Source organism: Trichosurus vulpecula, chromosome 1 (genome assembly GCF_011100635.1).
Source record: "Trichosurus vulpecula isolate mTriVul1 chromosome 1, mTriVul1.pri, whole genome shotgun sequence".
NCBI lineage: Eukaryota > Metazoa > Chordata > Mammalia > Diprotodontia > Phalangeridae > Trichosurus > Trichosurus vulpecula.
In genome coordinates, this window is record NC_050573.1 from 51,315,287 (window position 1) to 51,335,394 (window position 20,108).

Sequence of the window (20,108 nt, forward strand, 5' to 3'; positions counted from 1 at the left end):
GTATTTGCATTTTTATTTGATTCATTTGAATTGATTGTTAATTATGCTATGGAAATTGTTAACTATTCTATGGAAACTGTCATCTCTGAAATTTGTCAGCACAGCGGATAGGGTGTGGGATTTGGAGTCAGAAAACTTGAGTTGAATTCTGACCTCAGAAACTCCTAGCTGTGTGACCCTGGGCAAGTGATTTAACCTCTCTCAGCCTCAGTTTCCTTATCTGTATGATGGGGGTAATAACAGCACTCACCTCTCAGGTTTCGAGGATCAAATGAGATGATAGTTGTAAAGCACTTTGCAAACCTTAAAGCGCGCTGTCAATGTTAGTTGTTGTTATGCCTGAACTAGGAGTCTAGAAGAGAACTTCCATTTCAAATGAGATTATTTTACAAGTGGAGAAACTGAGATCCAGGGAAAGAAAAAGTTACCCAAGGTCTTCCCCTAATTCTGAAGTGTCAGTAGCATAGCTAGGACCAGAGCCCAGGTTTCCTGGCTCCTACTCTAGAATTCTTTTCACCACATCTCATTGCCCACTTTTAATATGAGTCGTGGTGAACATGTAAGAAAATCCTCCTCCCCATCATCATAGGGAATGCTTCTCTGGGGCTTGCAAAATGCTTTACATCACTTTCTCTCTCTCTCCAGCCTCACTATGCTCCTGTTAGGTGGGCCAAACTGAGGTTTTTATACATGAGAAAGGACATTGCCCCACAGCAAGGTTAGGTGACTTGTCTGAAAGCCATTATTACTAAGTAAGTGATAAAGCTGGCCATGGCATCTGGACTTCCTGACCCTAAATCCTAGAGCTTAACAACATTTCTGGTGCCCTCAGAACCAGATCCAAATGACTTTTGGATTCTTACATCATTCCTGAAATCCCTCCTCTCCTATAGGGATGGGGTGGGGGGTGTGTGTGTGCATGGCAAACTAAATGCAGTTATGTTTGAACACTACATAATAGTTCTAGGCCACATGCAGCATAGCCAGTAAGGAACTGGCCCTTGGAGTCAGGAAGAGTTGGGTTCAGGTCCTACCCCTGACATACACTAGCAGTGTGACAGTGGACAAATAAATCACTTAATCTCTTTGGGCCCCAGGGAACTCTTAATTGAAGAATAGTGATAAATTTGTATTAGTAGAGGAAGTTCCTCTGCCAGTAACATGACAAGTTCAGACTAAGAAAATAAATGCTAATAGATGTTTGTTGAGTTGAGTTGCAAGCTGGAGCATAGTCAGATGATAGCTATGGAGAGGTCTGTGGGAATTCAGAAAATGTCACACAAAGATCAGTTGAAGGTCCTGCACTATTTAACCTCAAGAGAAGACCTCAGGAATATGTGAGCACTATCTTCACATCCTGAAGATCTGTCATAGAAAAAGAGGGAGCAGATTTACTCCTTGGCCCCAGAGGGCAGAACTAGGAATGGTGGAAAGCTATGGGGTAGCAAAATACAACTCACAATAAAGAACTGTTCAGAATTTAGTTGAGCTGTCTTAGAAGAGGGAGAGATCACCGTCTCTGGAGGTTAAGTGGAGCCTGGGATGGCCATTTGTTGGAGCTGTCATATGTACAGGGCTGAACTGAATAAATGGTACTCAAACCTTCTTGAGTTCATACTCATGGACCCTATTTTAATGGGAAAATTTTGAACTCATTCGTGATAGTAACTGCATAGTGAAGTAGCTGTACTGTTAATATTTGTTGACATAGTATGTGTATGGCAATGCGACAGGTGCTGGGGGTACAAAGATGAGGAAAGTTGGTGCCTGTCTTCAAGGAGCTTACTTTGGGAGGGGGAGGGGCTCAGGAAGGGCTTCTGGAGAAGGGCTTCTTTTGAGTTGGGCTTTGTTGGAAGCTTAGGATTCCAAGAAATGGATAAGCCAGCAAATACATTTCGGGCAGTGGTATCATCCTACCTGAAGGTAGGGAGATGAGATAGAATGTTTGGGGAACCACTATCAGGCCAATTGGGTTAGGTACCAAAAACCAGTGCCTGCCTTCATGGAGTTTGCCTCCTCCGTCAGGGGTGGGGAGAGAACAAGATAACCCATGCTGTATGATGGTGGGACAGTGTAATATGTGCCTGGCACATAGTAGAAGCTAAATATTTATTGATTAGTTGATGTGCCAGAAAAAGTAGTTAGAATGCCAGGATTATGAGTTTGTATTTTGTCTAAAGGGAGCTCCTGAAGAGTTTTGAAGAGGAGAGAGACAAGTCTGTTAGTTCATTCCTGGGCTCATACTGGAAGGCTTTCCAGCTTGGTTGGACTTGGCAGACCTCTCCCACCAGCAGCATGGCCTTTAAGAATAATAGCTAGCACTCAAAAACCCTTTAAGGATTAAGAAATGCTTTCTTTACAAACATCTCACTTTATCTTCCAAACAACCCTGGGAGATAGAGGCTATTATGGGCCCCACTCTACAGTTGAGGAAACCGAGGCAAACAAGTTAAATGACTTGCCCAGTGTCACACAGCTAGTAAGTGACTGAAGCTGCATTTGAACTCAGATCTTGACTCCAGGTCCAGCGATCTTTATTCGGGCCACCCAGTTTCCCCAAAGTCCTCTGATGCCTCATGCTAAAGATGATAGCCAGTAATTTATATGACATTTTAAGGTTTGCAAAAGTCTTACATACATTGTCTCGTTTGCTGCTCATGAGGCAGGGATTATTATGCCCATGACGGAGAAACTGAGGCTGAGATTAAGTTCATGCCCAGGGTCACTCGGACTAGGAAGTGTCCAGACAAAATTCACACTAAAGTCAGTGTCGCGTGGTGGGAGCTGTCTTTAGGCGCTTTCCCCCCTAACTTCTCTGAGCTGGGGAGTTCGCATGGTGCTCCCGGTAAAGTGGGAACTGCCGGGGACCGATTCAAGTCTCCCCACCGCCCATCTCGTGCTAGTGATGCGCTGAGCTCTGGTATAACCTGGCTGAGCGCGGAGCTGGGGGTGGGCGTGGTTTGAATCTCAGCCTGCTCTACCTTGGGTCTCTTTATAAGTGAAAGGGGGACGTGCAGCCCCGTCTCAGCCCCTCCGAGGTGGTGGGGGGCGGGGGGCGCGCCCTGCTAGTGCGAGCCAGAAAACAGCTCGGATACGGGAGCGCATGCGCACCGTGGATAAGCGGCGCTCGGGTGACCCGACCGCTAGGTATCGGGCGAGGGGCACTGCAGCTGCGCACGCGCTCTCCCTCCCGCTCTTTGGCAAGTCGCGGAGGGGGCGCGTGCGCGTGCCCTCGGCTGGGGGCGGAGAGAGGAGGACGCGCGGAGGTCGGCTGGTCAGTCAGTCAGGCGCAGGGGAATGGCGCGTGCGCTGCTGCGGCTATTGCCGCTGCTTCTGGCAGGACTGCAGCGAACTCTGGCTCTCAGCCTGCCTTCGGCCCCGGCGCAGCCCCGGAGCCTAGCCCGCCGAGGTGAGTCCAGCCCGGCCCCTTTCAAACCCCTTTCCCCTAGTCTCGCCTCTAGTTGGGGGGTGGGGCGGGCGGTGTTCTTTCGGCAGCTGCTAGGTCCCGCCCCCGTGCCGCCCTGGCCCGCCCCGCCGCCCACTACCGCAGCCCGCTATTGGCTCTGCCGCCCGTCAGTCAGGGTCACTCCCCCAGAGCCGCCACATGGTTTGGGACATTGTTCTGCTCCTACCTGAGTGCAGACCTGGAGGAGGCCGGGGGTCGCCTAGCCAAGAGTCTTGCGACCACCGCTCAGCCGACACTGAAACCCTGCCGTGATGGAAAGGTCCGGACTGAATTAACCCCTACGGTCATCCGGTCCAAGCCCCTCGTTTTGTACTCTTCGGAAAACCGAGGCGCAGAGATGGAGGCACTGGCAGTGGGTCACCCAGCTGGCCACTGGCGACCCTCTCACTTCCGAAGGCCCCTCAGGAGCCTCTTCTTTGGGACAGCCCTGACCCCTAGATGGCTCCTCCTCCTTGAGAGCTCAGATCTGTCTCTCTCCATTTCCATGCGGGCCCTGCTCTAGAAGCATGGCAGGGGGTACCCCTGTTTGCTCGTACTTTCCCTGTCCCTTTGTTAATTGTGTGTCTTATGTCTTGCCAGCTCACTGATGTCGGCCCGGCCTTCCTGTTCACATTCCCCCTCCCCCCTTAACAATTACTAAGTGCGTATGTAAAGCCCAGTACCAGGGGTCCAAGGGCAAAAATGGAACCCGACATTAAATACTAGATAGTTTGAGAATTACCGGAAGAATCTGGAAAAGCTTCTCTTGGGAGAAGTGGCAGCTGACTTCAGCCTTAAAGAAAGCTGTTGCCCTAAGGATTCTTTAAAAAAGAAAAGAAAAGGTGAGGAGGGTGGACATTCCAGATTAAAACTACTCTCCTTTTCTAGGAAACTCAGGCAGGTTGGGAAAAGAGGCATTGCCAAAGATTGGCTGGCAATCATAGTACAGGCTCAACCATTGACTCTCTCTGTGAACTTGGAGAACTCTGTGACCTGAACTCCACTGACTTCTCTAAGATGAGTGGGTTTGGCCTGGGTGGTCTCCAAGGTGTGCTCTGCTTCTGCTGTCCAGTGCTCCTAAAAGCCTCCCAGGCCTGTGGGAAAATTCCATTCAATTAAATTTAGTAAACATTTATTAAGCACCTACTGTGTGCCAGGCATTGTGCTATCTGGGGATAGAAAAAGAGGCAAAGGAGAGTTGCTGCCCTCGGGGAGTTAATGGAAGTCTGATGAAAGAAAAAGCCCATGGAGGAATGCAGACTCCGGGATAGTTGGGGTGAAGGATCATGTCAGAACCGGAGGGCATGTTACAGATTATCTAGTGTAACCCTGCTTTTACAGAGGGGGAAACTGGGCTAGGAAGGAAAAGACTTTGTTGGTGCCACTCCCAAAGAACTGGGAGTCTTTGGCTCCACAGTGTTATTTTCCTTTTTAGTACCGCTCTCCCTCCCCACACCCATGCTTTTTACTAGCCTCAAAAATAACCGCCACTGCCTGTTCAGCTCAAAAGTTGCACCTGTTTTCTCTCCAGTAAAGTCGCTGGGCTGCTGCAACCTCTGACCATGGGTTTTATGACCTGCCTTCATTCAGTTGAGATATCCAGAGCTTAGGGGAGAATGTCTGGGCCCTGCCTTCTAGTCATACAGTTAGAGAAGGAAGACATTGTACACAAAGAATACAATGTCTCAGTATAATAGGAGTTAAAGAAGTCTGGGGTCCTTGGGCTGGAGATGTCTGGGAAGGCTCCAGAGAGGTCAGGCTAGAGCTGGACCACGGTGAGGAGGTAACATTTGGCTTGACGGAACTGAAGGTGACCAAGGAAATGAGCAAATATTGAAGAAATGGAGGCAACTGTCTAAATAGTCCACTGGAGATATTTTGTTAATGTAAGAGGCTCATAGTGGGAAGACAAGACCTGTACTCATGAAATGTCTTTGGAAAGAGCCCCGCCCTGGGAGTCAGAAAGCCTGGGTTCAAGCCCCAGCTCTGTGATGAACTCAGTGGGTGACCTTGAGCAAAAAGAGCCTCATTTTGCCTTCTCTGCAAAATGAAGGGGCTGGAATAGAGATTCTCTGAGGTTCCCTTCAGGTCTAACACTGTTCTGTGGAGCTTCCTGGCCTCTTTCCTTCTTGGGTGTATGTCTTTCCAGTAATATGGTGACAGAGTGAGAGAGTGTGTGTGTGTGTGTGTGTACATGTGTGCATGCCCATGTGTGCGTGTGTGTACATGTGCATGTGTGTGCCTTATGTGCTTATCCCCTTGGAGAGGGAAAGCCTAGGGTCCTCTACTGAGAGATCCCAGTGGGAAGGAGACCCTGTGTGATCCATCCTTTGGCTCTCCTTGGTGGCTGGGAGGTGAGGTTTGGTCAATGAGATTGTTCACTTATGGGCAATAAAGGTGGGAGACAGAGAAAGTAGGGGTGGTAGTAGTGACAATAACACTGAACATTTATTACCTGTGAAGTTCCTCCATGAAGGGAGGCTTTTGAAGGAGTTGACTGCTCTCCCTCTGGCACTCCAATCCAGGGAGTGGCTGCTGAGGGAGATGAGGAGGTTCGGAGTTCATCTGCATGGTGATGAGATTTCAGGTGGTGAGGAGGCAGGATAGGAAGTGAAGAGCTGCAGGCTAGAGTGCAGCCTGCACTTTCTGGTTTGTTCTGGTACCAAGAAAAGGGCTTTAGTTTGGGCAGGAGGGCCCTGCCTAGGACTGGCGTGGCTCCCTCAGGTTGGGTAGGCTCTAGGCCATCTTGAGACCTGGAGATCTCCCGTGGGGACCCTTCCCAGGCTCAGTGCTGGTAGTCTAAGCCTCAGAGCATTAGCTCAGATGCGTCAGTTATAGGGACTGAGCCTCCCATTTCCCTAAGAGTTGCTGAGCTGGGGCTGGTTTCATTTCACTGGTCATGGAAGCTCTTGGAGGTCACAATACCTTATTAGCTGTGTCCCCCAAACCAGGTAATGGGAGTCCTGTCCATTCAGAAAACAAATGGACCAATCACTCCAGCTGGTAGCTTGGCTTGACTTAACTCTGCCTGCACTCTGACTGTTGGCTCCACCAAGTCTGAAACCTTTATTGATTTACTCTTCCCTTCACTGCATAGGGCTGTAGGATATATTCAGGGGCCTGTTATCCCAGAAGGGGAGAGGATCAGGGCTAAGGTAGTCCTGTTCCCCTGCCCAATTCCCCTGGGGGCCCCCTCACTTTGGGAACAGCACCTCGTTGTTGGAGAGGGTATGCAGCCTGGGGCAAGTCCCTTCCACTTCCCCCAGGAAGTACAGCAGGTTCTCAGACTTTGGAAGAATTTCTGTGAAGCACTTCTATGAGGGCAACTGAGTTCCTGAATTTTGAGGATGGAAAGTGACTGCTGGGAACCAAGCTGAGAATAAGGGGTTTGCAGCCCCCCGCTTTGTTTCCCTCGTGGGGGGTCCCTCAAACAGTTCCAGGGACAGGTTGGACTCTGGGGTATTTGGGAAGCAGTATAGGACAGTCATGGACACTCTTGGAGTTAGAAGATGTGGGGTTAAGTTTAATTCAGTCCTTGAATTTAAGTCAAGGACTTAAGTCACTTCCTAAATTCAGTCCTCAATAAAGTGATCTTTTTCTCTGCCCTGGGGTGCATCATCTCAGTAGCTTTAGTAATAGTAATAGAAATGGATGTTTATAGAGTCCTTTATAGTTTGCAAAACACTTTATGTACAGTATTTCATTTTAAATATACAACAGTTGTGTGAGGTAAGCATTATCATTATTATCATTTAGGTATTGCAGTGGATAGAATGCTGGGCAAGACTTGAGTTTAAACACTTACTAGCTGTGGGACCCTGGGCAAACCACCTGACCTCTGTCTGGTTCAGTTTCCTAAACTGTAAAATGGGGATAACACCCCCCCTCAGGATCAAGTGAGATAATATTTGTAAAGTGCTTTGCAGACCTTAAAGCACTATGTGTTAGCTACAGCTATATTTATTGCTGAAGAAACTGAGGCACAGAGAAGTGACTTACCTATGGTCGTACAGCTAGTGGCCAAGGCAGGATTTGAAGCCAGGTTCTTTAGACTCCCAGTCTACACCACCTGGCCCTCACTGTTCTGCTGAGCTCATCTAGCTTTGGCGTGGAAAGGTGGCCCTGCAGCTTCCCCCTCCCCAAGCCCCTTCACCAGAAATGGCATATAGCCCCTGAGAATCCCTTCCCCCTTTTGCAGTAATGCTGAAGTGGCCGCAGCTGGTCAAGCTGTCACCAAGGCTCAGTCAAGTCAAGCAAGCTAGCCATTTCCCCCATGAGTCTCCATAATAGTGGGGCCACTCAGCTTAGAGGGTCCATGTTGAAGGGGGAAGCTTATGTAATTTTGACGAGGAGAAACTTTGGGGGAGCTGAGGTAGAAAGGGGTACACAGCTTCCAGGAGAAAAAAAAAACCAAGAATCCTTCCTTGCTGTCAATGTTTCTACATTTGCAACAAACTCATTTACAATTAATGAAAGTCCAGCTTTTCCAGGAGAAAGTAATGCGGTCCAGGACATTATTTTGTTATTTATTTATTTATCTGTTTCTCCAGTCTTTCATTCTGTCCTTCCTTCTCTTTTCCTCTCCCTTCCCTTCCTCCCCCCTCACCTTACCATTTTAGAGAGAATAATCCAAGAGGAAGAAAGCTTAGAGCTGGTATGTAGTAAAACCAAGACTCAAGGACAAGGGCTTTTGGTTCCCCATCAGGCTCACACTCACCCCCATCGTGTTCTCTTGTCTCATCTGCCTTCCTAGCTGTGCTGCTTTGGCCTGACTGGTGATGCTTTGTTATCTGGGTTTTCTTTTCACCTGTTTCCCAGGCACTGAGGAACCATGCCCACCCTCTAAGTTCCCATGTGGCGGTGGCATCTGCATACCCTCTGAGTGGCTGTGCGATGGTGACAAGGACTGTTCAGATGGCAGAGATGAAACTCACTGCCGTAAGTGGACCATGCAGGCCTGGAATGGGGTGGGCTGGAGGTCACCCAGACTGGGGCAGGACTGAGCTGAACCAAACTGTATAGGTGCCTCTTTGCCCCTTCTGGCTCCGCAGCTTTCTATGCTACACATGTTTGCTAGCTTGCCCTCAGGCTAGTAAAGGATTATGTTTGTGTTGTGGAGAAAGGAGTAGAAGTTTCTATAAGGATAATGTAGACTAATTCTAGAAGACATGAGTTAACCACCTGGGGAGGGAAATCTGTTTGGGGCAGAGTAAGTGGTACCATCAGTCAGTCATATCCCTATAGATTACAGTGGTCTGAAGAGAGTCTCCAGGATTAGTCCTCATTCCACTCACTAAGGCCATCCTGCCTCCCTCTCCTCTGCCAGCCACATTCCACAAGACTTGGGGAAAGATTTCAATTTTCAATACAATTCCTTTAGCCTGTAGCCTGACTGCTATAATTTAATCCCTTCTTACCTGTGAATAGCGGCTGACTCTTGTGCCCCTGGGGAAAAGCGGTGCCCCTCTGACACGTGTTCCCCAGTCAGATGTGAGGGACCTGAATGTACTGATGTATGGATTGAGGCCAGCTGCCCCCTGCCTCCCTGCCTGGCTGAATACCGATTTTGTGATGACATCAACGACTGTCCCAACGGCACAGATGAACAGCTTATGGACTGCAAGAAGCACCGTTCGAAGATGTCCTCCCCACGGTGCACCCGGCAGGACTTCCAGTGTGCCTCAGGAGTGTGCATCCCACATGCATGGGTGTGTGATGGACACCCAGACTGTGTTAGTGGCAATGATGAACTTCATTGTGGTGAGTGTTCGTGTGTGTGTGTGTGTGTGTGTGTGTGTGTGTGTGTGTATGTGTGTATGTGTGTGTGCATGCGCTTGTACCCTTTCAATCAGCTAGAGAACCAGAGAGAAGGAGAACTTAAGAGCCTTAGGCCTTGGGTGTCCCAGGAAGGAGAGACTTTCAGAAGCTCCTGTGGGATTCATACTTTGGCTTTGGTGACAAGATAAGGTACGATGAAGGCAGAGACTGTACAGTGGATTAGAAAAGCTTGAGTGGAATGATAATGGGAAACAGGAAATGTGGGTTGTCTTCCAATCCCAGCCAGCTTCAGTGCCATGTGCCATTAAATGGGAGAGTTACAATTTAGGGAGGGAATCTCCTGGAGTCTAGATCTGGCCAGTGCTGGCTGGAGTCCCTCAGGCTGCTGGACCCTGGTGCATCTCTAAGTTTACAGACATCCTCTGTAACATTGACTAGGGTAGGTTCCCCCACCCAGCTACTGGCCCTTTAGTCTCAGATGTAGCCAGCCATGGTCAGTAGTCAGTAAACATTTATTAAACACCTACTACATGCCAGGCACCATACTAAATGCTGAGGATACAAATGTGAAAATGTGCCCTCAAGGAATTTATAATTTAGTGGGGGAAGCTGAAAGGATGCTGAAAAGCTTGGGGGTAAGGAACACCTGACTTGGGGGTACAGGGGGTAAGTCAGTCAGACAAGTCCTGAAGTTGTTCAGCCAAATGAGAAAGGAGATGTTCTGAGCTGACTTCCCTCTCTAAGGGGGGGTGGGTTGGAGTTCATGGCCCCCCCTCCAGTCAGAGGGACAGAGGGTAGTGATGAGGTGAAATCTCACAGCCGGATGAGGAGGGTTTCCCAATAGTGAGTTCCCTGAGGCATGGTGGAGGTCAGTGAGAGAAATCCCAAGGTGAAAGACAAAGTCCATAGGGACTGAGGCTCCCTCTCCCCTTGGGGCTGCTGACCGGAGGCTGCCTGGTTTCATTGCAGGGACAACAGAAGCTCCCGACAATCAGACTACCACCTTAACTATGTCTTCCACTCTGGGTAATGAGAGTGCTGTCCCTTCAGGAAATCAGAATGCCAGTGGGATGACTATGGCCACTGGTAAATATCCCTGAGTGTGGGCAGCATCTCCGCTCTGTCAGCTTTTCAGAATAGTGGTTCCATCAAATCTGGAACCTCCACGGACCCTTTGTGATGCCTTACCCTGTAGTAGTAGGTTTAGATTTTCTCTGCTGTGGGGAGGTTGAGGGCTGAGGTGGCCATAGCCTCTTGTGCCTCCCATAAGGAGCCTTCACTTTGAGAGGTGAGCCACCAGCTGCTGACTGGATAGTCCTTCCTCTTGCCTGGGACAGGGGCCAGCAACCCCTTGTCTCCTGCCAGGAAGCACCTGGAGTCCTCAGCCTTTGGAACAGTTTCTCTGAGGAGGCCCTGGCACTTATTTCTCTGCTGAGGGTGGGGAGTAGAGAATGCCTTAAGGCATCTCTTTGTAGCTTCTTCAGGGACTTCCTCAGACAGCCCAGAGAGAGGTAGAAGGGCCAAGCCCAGGGAGGTGGGACAAGGGGATCCGAGACAACTGTGCCTCGTGGCCTTGGGCAGCCTCCTCTCCTTTTATCGCCCTCCATGTTGTCCTCTTTAAAATCACTTAATTTTCCTCTAAGGTCCTTTCCAAACCAGAAATTCCCTGAATCTTTGATTCTGTTTCCTTTCTGGGCGGAGATGAGCACTGAATCAGACAATAAGTGTTGGTAGAGTGATGATGGAGGACAGAGGCAGTGCTGGGAGAGGGGGAAGTCTGTTGACTCCCATTCCAGCTCCAGTTGGGGGAGGTATATGTGACTGTATGTCCACACCTGACTAGCTCTGGCCTGTATCGCTCAGGTGGTATCTCCAGGCTCAGAGATGCAGGAAGCCTTTGATCCCTTTAGCTCTAGCTGTAGCTGACCATGGGGGCTAAGGCTCTCCTTCCTCTTGGGTGTTTCTTCCATTTCAGGGGTGACACAAACTGCTGGAGATCAGACCACCACCCCAGGACATGGAAGCCTCACACCTTCAGAAAGACGAAGCGCATATGGCCTGGTCATGGCAGCAGGTGAGACCCCTTGGGCAGGCGGTGTGACTGCTGTGCTCCGCCTGTGTTGTGACTTAAGAGTCCTTCAAGCTATCTAACTGGAACTCATTCACAACCTCCTCAACAAGCAGTCATCTAGCCTGTGCTTAAAGATCTCCATGGAAGGGTGACACACACCTCTTGGGCCGACCCCTTCTTGCTAGGAACGCTTACACCTAAGCATGGTTTGCTCCAACTTCTGCCCACTGCTTTTGGTTCTGCCCCCTGGGAGAAAATGAACAAGTTAAGTCCCATATCCACATGCTGGCCCTTCAAGTCTCCCCCAGCTTTTCTTGTTTCTAGGCTAAACATGTCTAGTTTCCTAAATGAGGTAGCTCAGTCACATAGTGATTAGAGCCCTGGACTTTAAAAAAGGAAGCCTTGAGTTTGAATCCTGGCTCAGACGTGTACTCACAGTATGACTCTGGGCAAGGCACTTTTGGAAAAAAAAAAACAACAACAAAACCCTTCTCCTGCCTCAGTTCCCCCAACTGTAAAATGGGGATTATAACAGCACCTACCTACCAAAGTTGTTGTGAGGATCAAATATCAAATATCAAAATATGCAGAATGCTTTGCAAACCTTAAAGCAGCAATATGTGCATGTTAGCTATTGTTAGGATCTCCAGGCCTTTTACTATCCTGATTTCCCTTCTCTGGACACTCGAGTTTGTCAGTATCATTCCTTCAGTGTGGTCCCCAGAGCTGCCCTCCATACTACAGATTTGGTCTGACCAGCGCAGAGGACACAAGACTGGCTCTTCCTAGGCATCTCTTGGCTGTCGCCTGAGATCATATTAGCTGTTGGTGCTGCTGGAGCACACTGCTGACCCGTTAAATCTTCAGGCCACTAAAACTCCCAGCTCTTTTCAAATGAGCTGTTCTCGAGCCTGCTTCACCCATCTTGTACTGGGGAAGTTGGTGTTTTGAACTCAAGTGTAAACCTTTTCATTTGTCCCTCTTAAATTCATCTTATTAGATTCAGCCCAGCATTCCATCCTGTCAAGGTCTTTTCTATCCTGACTGTCATCTGATGTGTGAGCTTTCCCTCCCAGCTTTATGTCATCAGCAAAATTGCTAAGAATGTCATTTTTGCCTTTATCCAAAGCAAAGCAGAGATCCCAAGGGTGCTGGTCTGGAGAGGTGTCCCAGAGTTTATACGGAGCCATTAACAAATGATCTTTAGGTTCGTTCACTCAGCCTATTCCGTGGCTACGTTACTGTGTTATCATCTGACCCACATCTCTCTGTCTTGTCCACAAGCAGGGGACAAGATACTTCGTCTTGTCAGTTATGGTTTTTTAAAAAATATCAGATAAGCCATATCTGATCTCCCAGTCTATTAGCTGTTAAAAAGAGCTGCTGAGATTAGTCAGCCATGATCTATTCTTTTTTTTCTTTTTTTTTTGTTGGGGTGAAAGCAGGGCAATTGGGGTTAAGTGACTTGCCCAAGGTCACACAGCTAGTAAGTGTGTCAAGTGTCTGAGGCTGGATTTGAACTCGGGTCCTCCTGACTTCAGGGCTGGTGCTCTACTCACTGCACCACCTAGCTGCCCCACCATGATCTGTTATTGATGAATCCATGCTGCTTCTTTGTAATCACCACTTACCTCCTTTTCTAAATGTTCACAAAGCATCCCTTTTATAACATGCTCTAGAGTTTCACTAAGAATCAAAGTTCTGTTTGTTGATGCTGTTTTCTTGCCCTCTGTGACAGTCAGCCCACATCTGCCCCTCTCCAGGCCTGCAACACCTTCCCTGTTCTCCACAGTCTCTCAGGGATCAAGACTAGGGCCTCAGCCTTCCTTCTGTCTGTTCATTCCCTTGATCCCCACTTCTGCTGTCCGGTGACCTAAAATCAGGCAGGTGGTTTCCTTCTGTCATTTCCCTGCTTAGCTTGGACTTCAGCTCTCTTATTAGCCATTCCCAGTCTGATGCTCATTCTTGTGGGAAGAGAAAGTGAGCCAATTAAGAATGGAGCTGCCCTATTTTCAGTCGCTAGGAGCAGTTCTATCCTTCTGTAACTCTCTTCCTTCCACTTTTGGTTGTTCCTGTCAGAGTCAGAGTCAATAAACATTGACAGGGTACCTATTATGGCCAGGTACTCTGCTAACGTAAGCCCTGGGATGTAGGGAAAAGCTTAAGACAGCCTCAAGATGGAGGAAGCCAACATGTAGAAGCTGCACAGCCTCCTTCTTTGGTGGAGGATCTGGGAGGGGCTCCCTGATGTCCCTTCCCTTCCCTCCTTCCGTCTTCCCTGGCAGAGGGAGGGAGTGGCCCCAGGGCCAGAGGGGCCTGAGGAAAGAACAGTTTCAGAATTGATGTCATCTTGCAGAAAGGGAAGGGAGTTTCTGGAGAAGATGAAGTCCAGGAAAGTATCCTGGTTGGAAATGTTCTTGGCTTTCCCTAGAAAGCTACAGCTTTGTGCCCATCAGTGCCCAGTGTGTTCTCCCTGCAGTCTGATGCCCCTGTTTGTATTTAGCACCCATTATGTTCTCGAAACCTGGACTAAGCCCCTCTTTCCTGCTCTACCCCATGGGAACAGTTCCCTCTTCTGCCACTTCTCTGGAAGTCTTGGGAGTTTCTGGCCTTCAGATCAGCATCTGTTAGGAGCCTAAAGTGACCTTTGCTAGTGTGCCCCGGGGTAGAGCAGGCATCGGAGCAGGGCTGAGTGTAAGGTGCACTTTCCCTGTGCCTCTGATAGCAGTGCAGAGAAGGACAGGTGGTGAGCTCTACACCTGGAGTCAAAAGACATGGGTTCAGGTCCAGGCCCTACCACTAATCTGCCATGTGGCATTGGGCAGGTGACACCTTTCTCCAACCCTCATTTCAGTCCTCTGTAAAATCAGGGGGTTGGACCAGATTTTCTTAAGATCCTTTCCTGTGCTGACCTTTTCTTAGTCTATGATCTTTTTTCCTTTTCAGCTGCCCTGAGTGGAGTTCTGGCTGCTGCCTGTCTCCTTGTATGTTGCCAGACGTGGGCTCAAGTCCGTTGGCGCCTCCTACCCCAGCCAAACCTGGTAGAAGTTGTGAAGGAGTCATTGCTGATGCCTGAGAGGACACCTTCTTCCTTAATCTGAGGGCTTCCAGAACGGCTTTTGGTCTTCCGGGTCCATTGTGAAACTGGCCCAGGCCTCCCTAGGGCTGAACCAAGAGTCCCCCAGGAGGAGAAAAGGCAAAGGGGTGGGGGAGAGAGACTGTTAGCTACACAGAACCCTCTTCCCTTTGGGCCTCCATCACAAGCTATAGCTCCTGACCTTGTTGCCTTTTTCTGCCACCCTGGGAGGCCTTGCATCCGGCACCCCTTGGATAGGGCCGGATGGGCGTGGATCCTGGTTCCTTCCAACAGAACACATCCTGCCTGCATAGGGGTGGGTGGGAATTGGCTGTTGGCTCCAGAGCTGGTCACACAGCCCGATCGCTCTCTCATGCAGCTGGTTTCAGGGGCTGTACTCTATGTTGAGCAAGGCTGGGTGTCCCTGGCATTAGCCACAGGGCAGGGCTAGTGGCCCAGGGGTGAGACACTCCGTTCAGCTCCCAGGTGGACTGCAGGTGAGGGGGAGGACAGCCTCAATACCTAGGATGATCTACAGTTCAGTAATTAAAATAATTTCTCACAACTTAAGCCCTTTCCTCTAGTCTTTCTCGTGAACTCCTTTCTAGATCTCCCCATAGAAGAAAAAATCTGACCTAGAGCTCCCAGGAGGTAGGGATGGATGCAAGAAGAGAAAGAAGACTTACCCTCACTCTAGAGGGATTTACATCCTCCTTCGGGCCAATGGAGTATCACAAGTGGGGGGAGTGGGTCTAGACAGTCTCTAAGGTTCTAGGAGTCCCTGTTAACGGTTCCCTGCCCTCTTCCCTCCATTGTGAGAAGTTACAGATGCAACAGAAACTCAAGCCGGGCATTTTGAAGGTAGTAACTTAGAAAATAGAGGCACAGACTTTTAAGTCAGACTGACTTAGGTTCATGAAAATCACTCCCATTTTGGTAACACTGTAAGGTATACAAAGTGCTTTCCCCATAGTAATCTATTAGGTAAGTAGTACAAGTGTTATTATTCCCATTTTTTTGGACAGGAAGACTGAGGCCCAGAAAGGTTAGATGGTTTATTTGTTGGCATCATGCAGCATCAGAGCTGGGATTTGAACCCTGATTTCTTGACTGCAAGTGTATATGCCATATTTCCTCCCATAGAATTGAAATCCCTTGAAAGGGATCTTTGAAAGCTAGTTCAAGTGTCCACTCCAGATGGTAATCCCTTTGATAGCATCCCTGCTAGGTAGGAGCAGGCAGTGTGGCATGTGGAAGTCAGAGGGTCTGGGTCTGGGGCTCACCGGACCTGCTTGACTTTGCCATTTAAATCGTTTGACCTCATCCAAATAACCCAGTCTGTTTCCTCATCTATAAAGCGAGGGCTTCAGTTAGATTCAATTCAGCATTTATTCAGCATCTACTATGTGCAAAGTAATGTAATAGGCACTGGGGATAGAAAAACCAAATTAAAATATGAGGAATTCACTACTGAGGGGTGCGGGGAGGGAGACAACACTGAATCACAAGAGTTGGGTGAGACCTTGAGGACCATCTAGTTCAATCCATGCCCAACAAGCAGTCATCATGTCTTTGCTCAAAGACCACCTAAGGAGGAGCCCCTAAGACAGCCTATGCCCTCAAGGAGCTAGCAATCTAATGAAGAAGTCAACACGTAGAGAAGTCAATTCTGTGTCATTTTAGGAGGGAGAGGGCTTTCCTGGGGTCCATCAGGAAATCCTTTAGGAGGTGGCACCTGAGCTGCACCTTGAAGAAAGCTAGGGCTTCTTAGGGGTGGAAATGCATTCTAGGCATGGGTCAGGGAGGGGAAGAGAGATGGAGACCACCTATTTACAGGTACAGAGATCGGAGGTTTCTGTTGTGTGTGTGCAGCTTGTTGGAAAGCGTGAAGGGAAGTAATATGAAGTAATCAGCCCAGAAAGGCAGTAGGAGGCCATATTGAGGAGGAATTGAAATGTCAGCTTTGTATTTTACCCTAAGGGCAATAGGGAGCTTTTGAAGATTTTAAAAGGAGAGTGACACAGTTAGACTTACATGTTAGAAGTGGTAATCTGGTGGCTGTAGGGAAGATGGATTGGAAAGGGGAGAGAGTGGGAGCAGAAAGGCCAAGTAGTAAGCTACTGCAAGAGCCTAGGTGGGGCTGGGGTTGGAGTTCTGAGCTAGGACAGTGGCTGTGTGGGTGCAGATGAGGGATGTGTGTGAAGGTGAATTGGTACGATTTGGAAAATGCTTGGATATGTCAGATGAAGGGAAGGGAAGGGTCAAGGATGACTCCAGGCTTTCCAACCTGGGTGACTGGAAGGATGGTGGTGCTTTCAGCAGAAATGGTGACTTGGGGAAGGTCTGGGCGGGGGGAAGAATCGTTGCCCATACTGAGCCTTGAGTATTCACTGGGGCCCATGGGGGGAGTGACCCACAGGAGAGGTTTCAGGAGATATCCCTGTCTGCTGGAACCCTTGAACCCAGACAGGAACTTGGAGCTGGAGAGGTAGCAGGAGTGTTCAGGGGGCTTTTTCTCAGGGATCCTGCTTCTGCCAATTCACTAACCACGTGACTTTGGGCTACTTAACCTCTCTCCCAGTTTCTTCATTTAGAATTCCAGGACCAGGGAAGTGTCAGCCCACTGTCCTCTGTCCTGGTCTGACTACTTGTATTCAGTCCAGAGTATCCCGTTTTAGGAATTATAGTCTGGAGTGTCCAGAGGAAGGCAATCAGGATGATGAAGGTGTCTGTGATTATACCGTATGAGTTGGTTGAAGGACCTGGGAATATTTAGCCCATAGAAGAGAAGGCTCAGGGGAATGTAATATTTGTGAAAGAGGGTTTTGACTTGTGCTTGGTTTCAGAGGGCCCGCACGCCCAGGCGCAGTGGGTGGAGGTTGTAGGAAGGCAAAGTTAGGATTTGCCTAAAGAAAAATGTCCTAAAAATAAGTTAACCCAAAGTGAAAGGTGTTTTGCTTGGGAGGATGTTTCTTTTTCCTGGAGGTCTTCAAGAGACAGCTGAATGAGCTGCTGTAGGGTATGTTGAGGGGATCCTTGTGGGAGTCCAGGTTGGACAAGTTGGCCTCTGAGGTGCCTCCCAACTCTGAGATAGTCTCATTCCAATGAGTTCTATTTTACACGTGTAGTCAGTCAATCAATAAACATTTATTAAATGCCTGCTATATGCCAGGCACTGCTAAGGAAGGTTGAAGACAGTCCCTGCCCTTGAGGCTCTCACAGTCTAATGGAGGAGACGGCATGCAAACAATTATGTACAAACAAGTTATATACAGAATAAACAGGAATAATCAACAGATGAAGGATGCTGGAACTGAGAGACTGGGAAAGGCTTCCTGCAGAAGGGATTTTGCTGGGCCTAGAAGGAACTCAGAAAACAGGGGTGAAGAGGGAAAGCATTCCAGGTATGGGGACATCCAGTAAAAATGTGTGGAGTCAAGAGATGGAGTGTCTTATATGAGGATCAGCACGATCATCTGGAATCTGAGATGCTGCTGGGATGTCCTGGCATTTTGTGATAGACTGGAATTTGGGAGGGAGTATTATGACTGAATATATACATCTCAGAGCCATCTTCACAAAAATATTAGAATGTTTGGGAGTGGATGAGATCACCCAGAGAAGGTCCCAGCTCTAGACAGGTGATCCTGTGGTCATCCAATCTCCAGGGTTTGAACATTTCTAGTGATAAGAAAACTTATCCTCTAAGGCAGACCATTTCACAACCTTCTGTGTTGGAACAGCCTTCAGAAAGCTAACCCATACGGGCCCAAGAATCCCCTTGTTCAACACACCTGGCAAAGGGTATCCAGCCACTGCCTGAAGGCCTCCCTCCAGAGGGAGCTGTTTGCATGGGTCTAATTATTATAGCAATTTCATGGTGTTTGTCATGAAGGTTAGATAAGACAGGGCATGTGGAATGCTTTGCAAACCTTAAAAATCCATTGTTTTACAGAGAAGGGTGGCAAGGTTTATTTGATTCATTTCCTCTGCTGTAAAATGAATAGTTTGGTCTACATCAAAGGTTCTTATATTTTGCTAGCTGTATTTCAATACAATGGGTTTCTGTCATCATCTTACATATTTTATACATCTAAAAACATTGTTCTGAGAAGGGTTCCTTAGGCTTCACCAGAATGGCAGAGGGGTCTATGACGAGTTTAAGAACCTCTGGTCTAGATGACCTTTCAGCTCTGATAGTCTCTCTTTCATGACTTCCTACCATTGTCTTGGTGACCGCTTATGCATTGACTCAATTTCTGCCCTACTGGGGCAACAGGGAAGTTGACAATCTCAACATAATGGGAGTTAGTTCTGGTACAAGGAAGAGAATCGGGGAGAAAAACCCGTTGCCACAAGGGCCAGACGAGCAGAAGGTTATGAACCTGCCATGTCCTTTCTGGACACTGGGGGTCCTCAAAACCCAGGCTGTCAATGCAGGATGATGGTATGGTGTCCAAAATACCTGACTTTGAGGTAGGAGATTTATTTAGAGTCAAATCCAAGCAAGAGGGACAGTCCCCCATTGGATGCCCATGACCAAATCACTTCTCTTGTCTTATTCGCAGCTTCCTCATCTGAAAAAATGGAAACCGTGATAACCTGTTATACCTACCCCATGGGGTTGTTATGGGGATGAAATGAGAGAGCATAGTGCTTTGCCGGCCTTCCTTGGTTACTAGGTCAATCCAGTTCACTCAGTAAATAAATATTAATATAATTAATACAGCACCTGTTATGGTGTGTGTAGAGCCTAACACAAGTACAATAAATGAAATTTATTTCTAGTACCTATCAAAGGATCCGATCCCTCCTATTGGGCTCTTGGGTTAATAGCCATTTTCAGATAGTTAAGAACTTAGATCAAGCTGAAATCTACCCTCCTTGTGACTTTTACCAACAACTGAGCTTACTTTTGTTCTTGGGGTGCCCTCGATTCCAAAGTAGATGCCTCTCATCTCCTCCCTACTCCACCAAGATTTGAACACTGAAATGAAAATCATCTCCTGCTTAAGAAGTAGATATGTCATTGGACCTCAAGTCAGGAAGACCCAAGTTCAAATTTGGCCTCAGATACTTAGCTGGTGACCCTGGGCAAGTCACTGCCTTCTCTCTGCCTCAGTTTCCTCATCTGTAAAATGGGGAATAATAACAACAGCACCTACCTCCCAGGATTGTTATGAGGATAAAATGAAATGATAATTGTAAAGTGCTTTGCAAACCTTAAAGTATCATTTAAACACTAGCTTTTGTTACTGTTTTATTATTATCTAATTTTCCCCAAGCTAACCACTCCCAGTTTCTTCAACCAAACCTCATATGACACAATTCTGAGACCTCTTATTATTCTGGCTTCCTTCTCTGGGGACCTAGAAAGAATGGAACAAAATATTATAGGTGTGGTCTTACCAGGGCAGAGAACAGTGGGACTGTCACCACCCCCTAGAAACAGATTTCAGATTTTGTTGTAGCTAGGTTTATTCCTCCTCCTCCCCCACTTCTTGATTTTTCTTTTTCCAGTTTCCAGGAGGTCAGCGCCTTTCCCTCTAAGAATCTCAGTCCAAAACTTGTTAATAATAAATCTTTTAAAAATCTTTCCCTTGGCTGTTTCCCCATTTTTTCCACTCCAGAACATCTCATTCCAGCCATCACCCCCTCCCCAGGGGATGTTTTCTAATTGTCCTAGAAGGAGAGAGATAGGGTTTGGAGACTGATGCAGAGTGTGGAGGTGAGATTCA

At 48.1% G+C, this 20,108-nt stretch overlaps 1 protein-coding gene across 2 annotated transcripts; it reads left to right on the plus strand.

Moving 5' to 3' along the window:
• Positions 1-3,180: 3,180 nt before the first annotated feature.
• CD320 (CD320 molecule) lies at positions 3,181-14,940 on the plus strand. Of its 2 annotated transcripts, XM_036750884.1 has the most exons (6): positions 3,181-3,409; positions 8,264-8,383; positions 8,873-9,205; positions 10,193-10,309; positions 11,199-11,297; positions 14,241-14,940. In XM_036750884.1, the coding sequence occupies exons 1-6, from the start codon at positions 3,298-3,300 to the stop codon at positions 14,393-14,395; spliced, it is 936 nt and encodes a 311-aa protein (XP_036606779.1). In that variant the 5' UTR covers positions 3,181-3,297; the 3' UTR covers positions 14,396-14,940. The 2 variants fall into 2 exon arrangements, with proteins under 2 accessions (XP_036606779.1, XP_036606788.1); XM_036750893.1 differs by lacking the exon at positions 10,193-10,309 and having other exon boundaries at positions 3,229-3,409.
• Positions 14,941-20,108: the final 5,168 nt, after the last annotated feature.

Coding starts and splice junctions, on each gene's coding strand:
- CD320 (XM_036750884.1), top strand. CDS start 3,298: ATGGCGCGTGCGCTGCTGCGGCTATTGCCGCTGCTTCTGGCAGGACTG. Junction 8,384..8,872: donor CAGAGATGAAACTCACTGCC/GTAAGTGGACCA, acceptor ACCTGTGAATAG/CGGCTGACTCTTGTGCCCCT. Junction 11,298..14,240: donor TGGCCTGGTCATGGCAGCAG/GTGAGACCCCTT, acceptor TTTCCTTTTCAG/CTGCCCTGAGTGGAGTTCTG.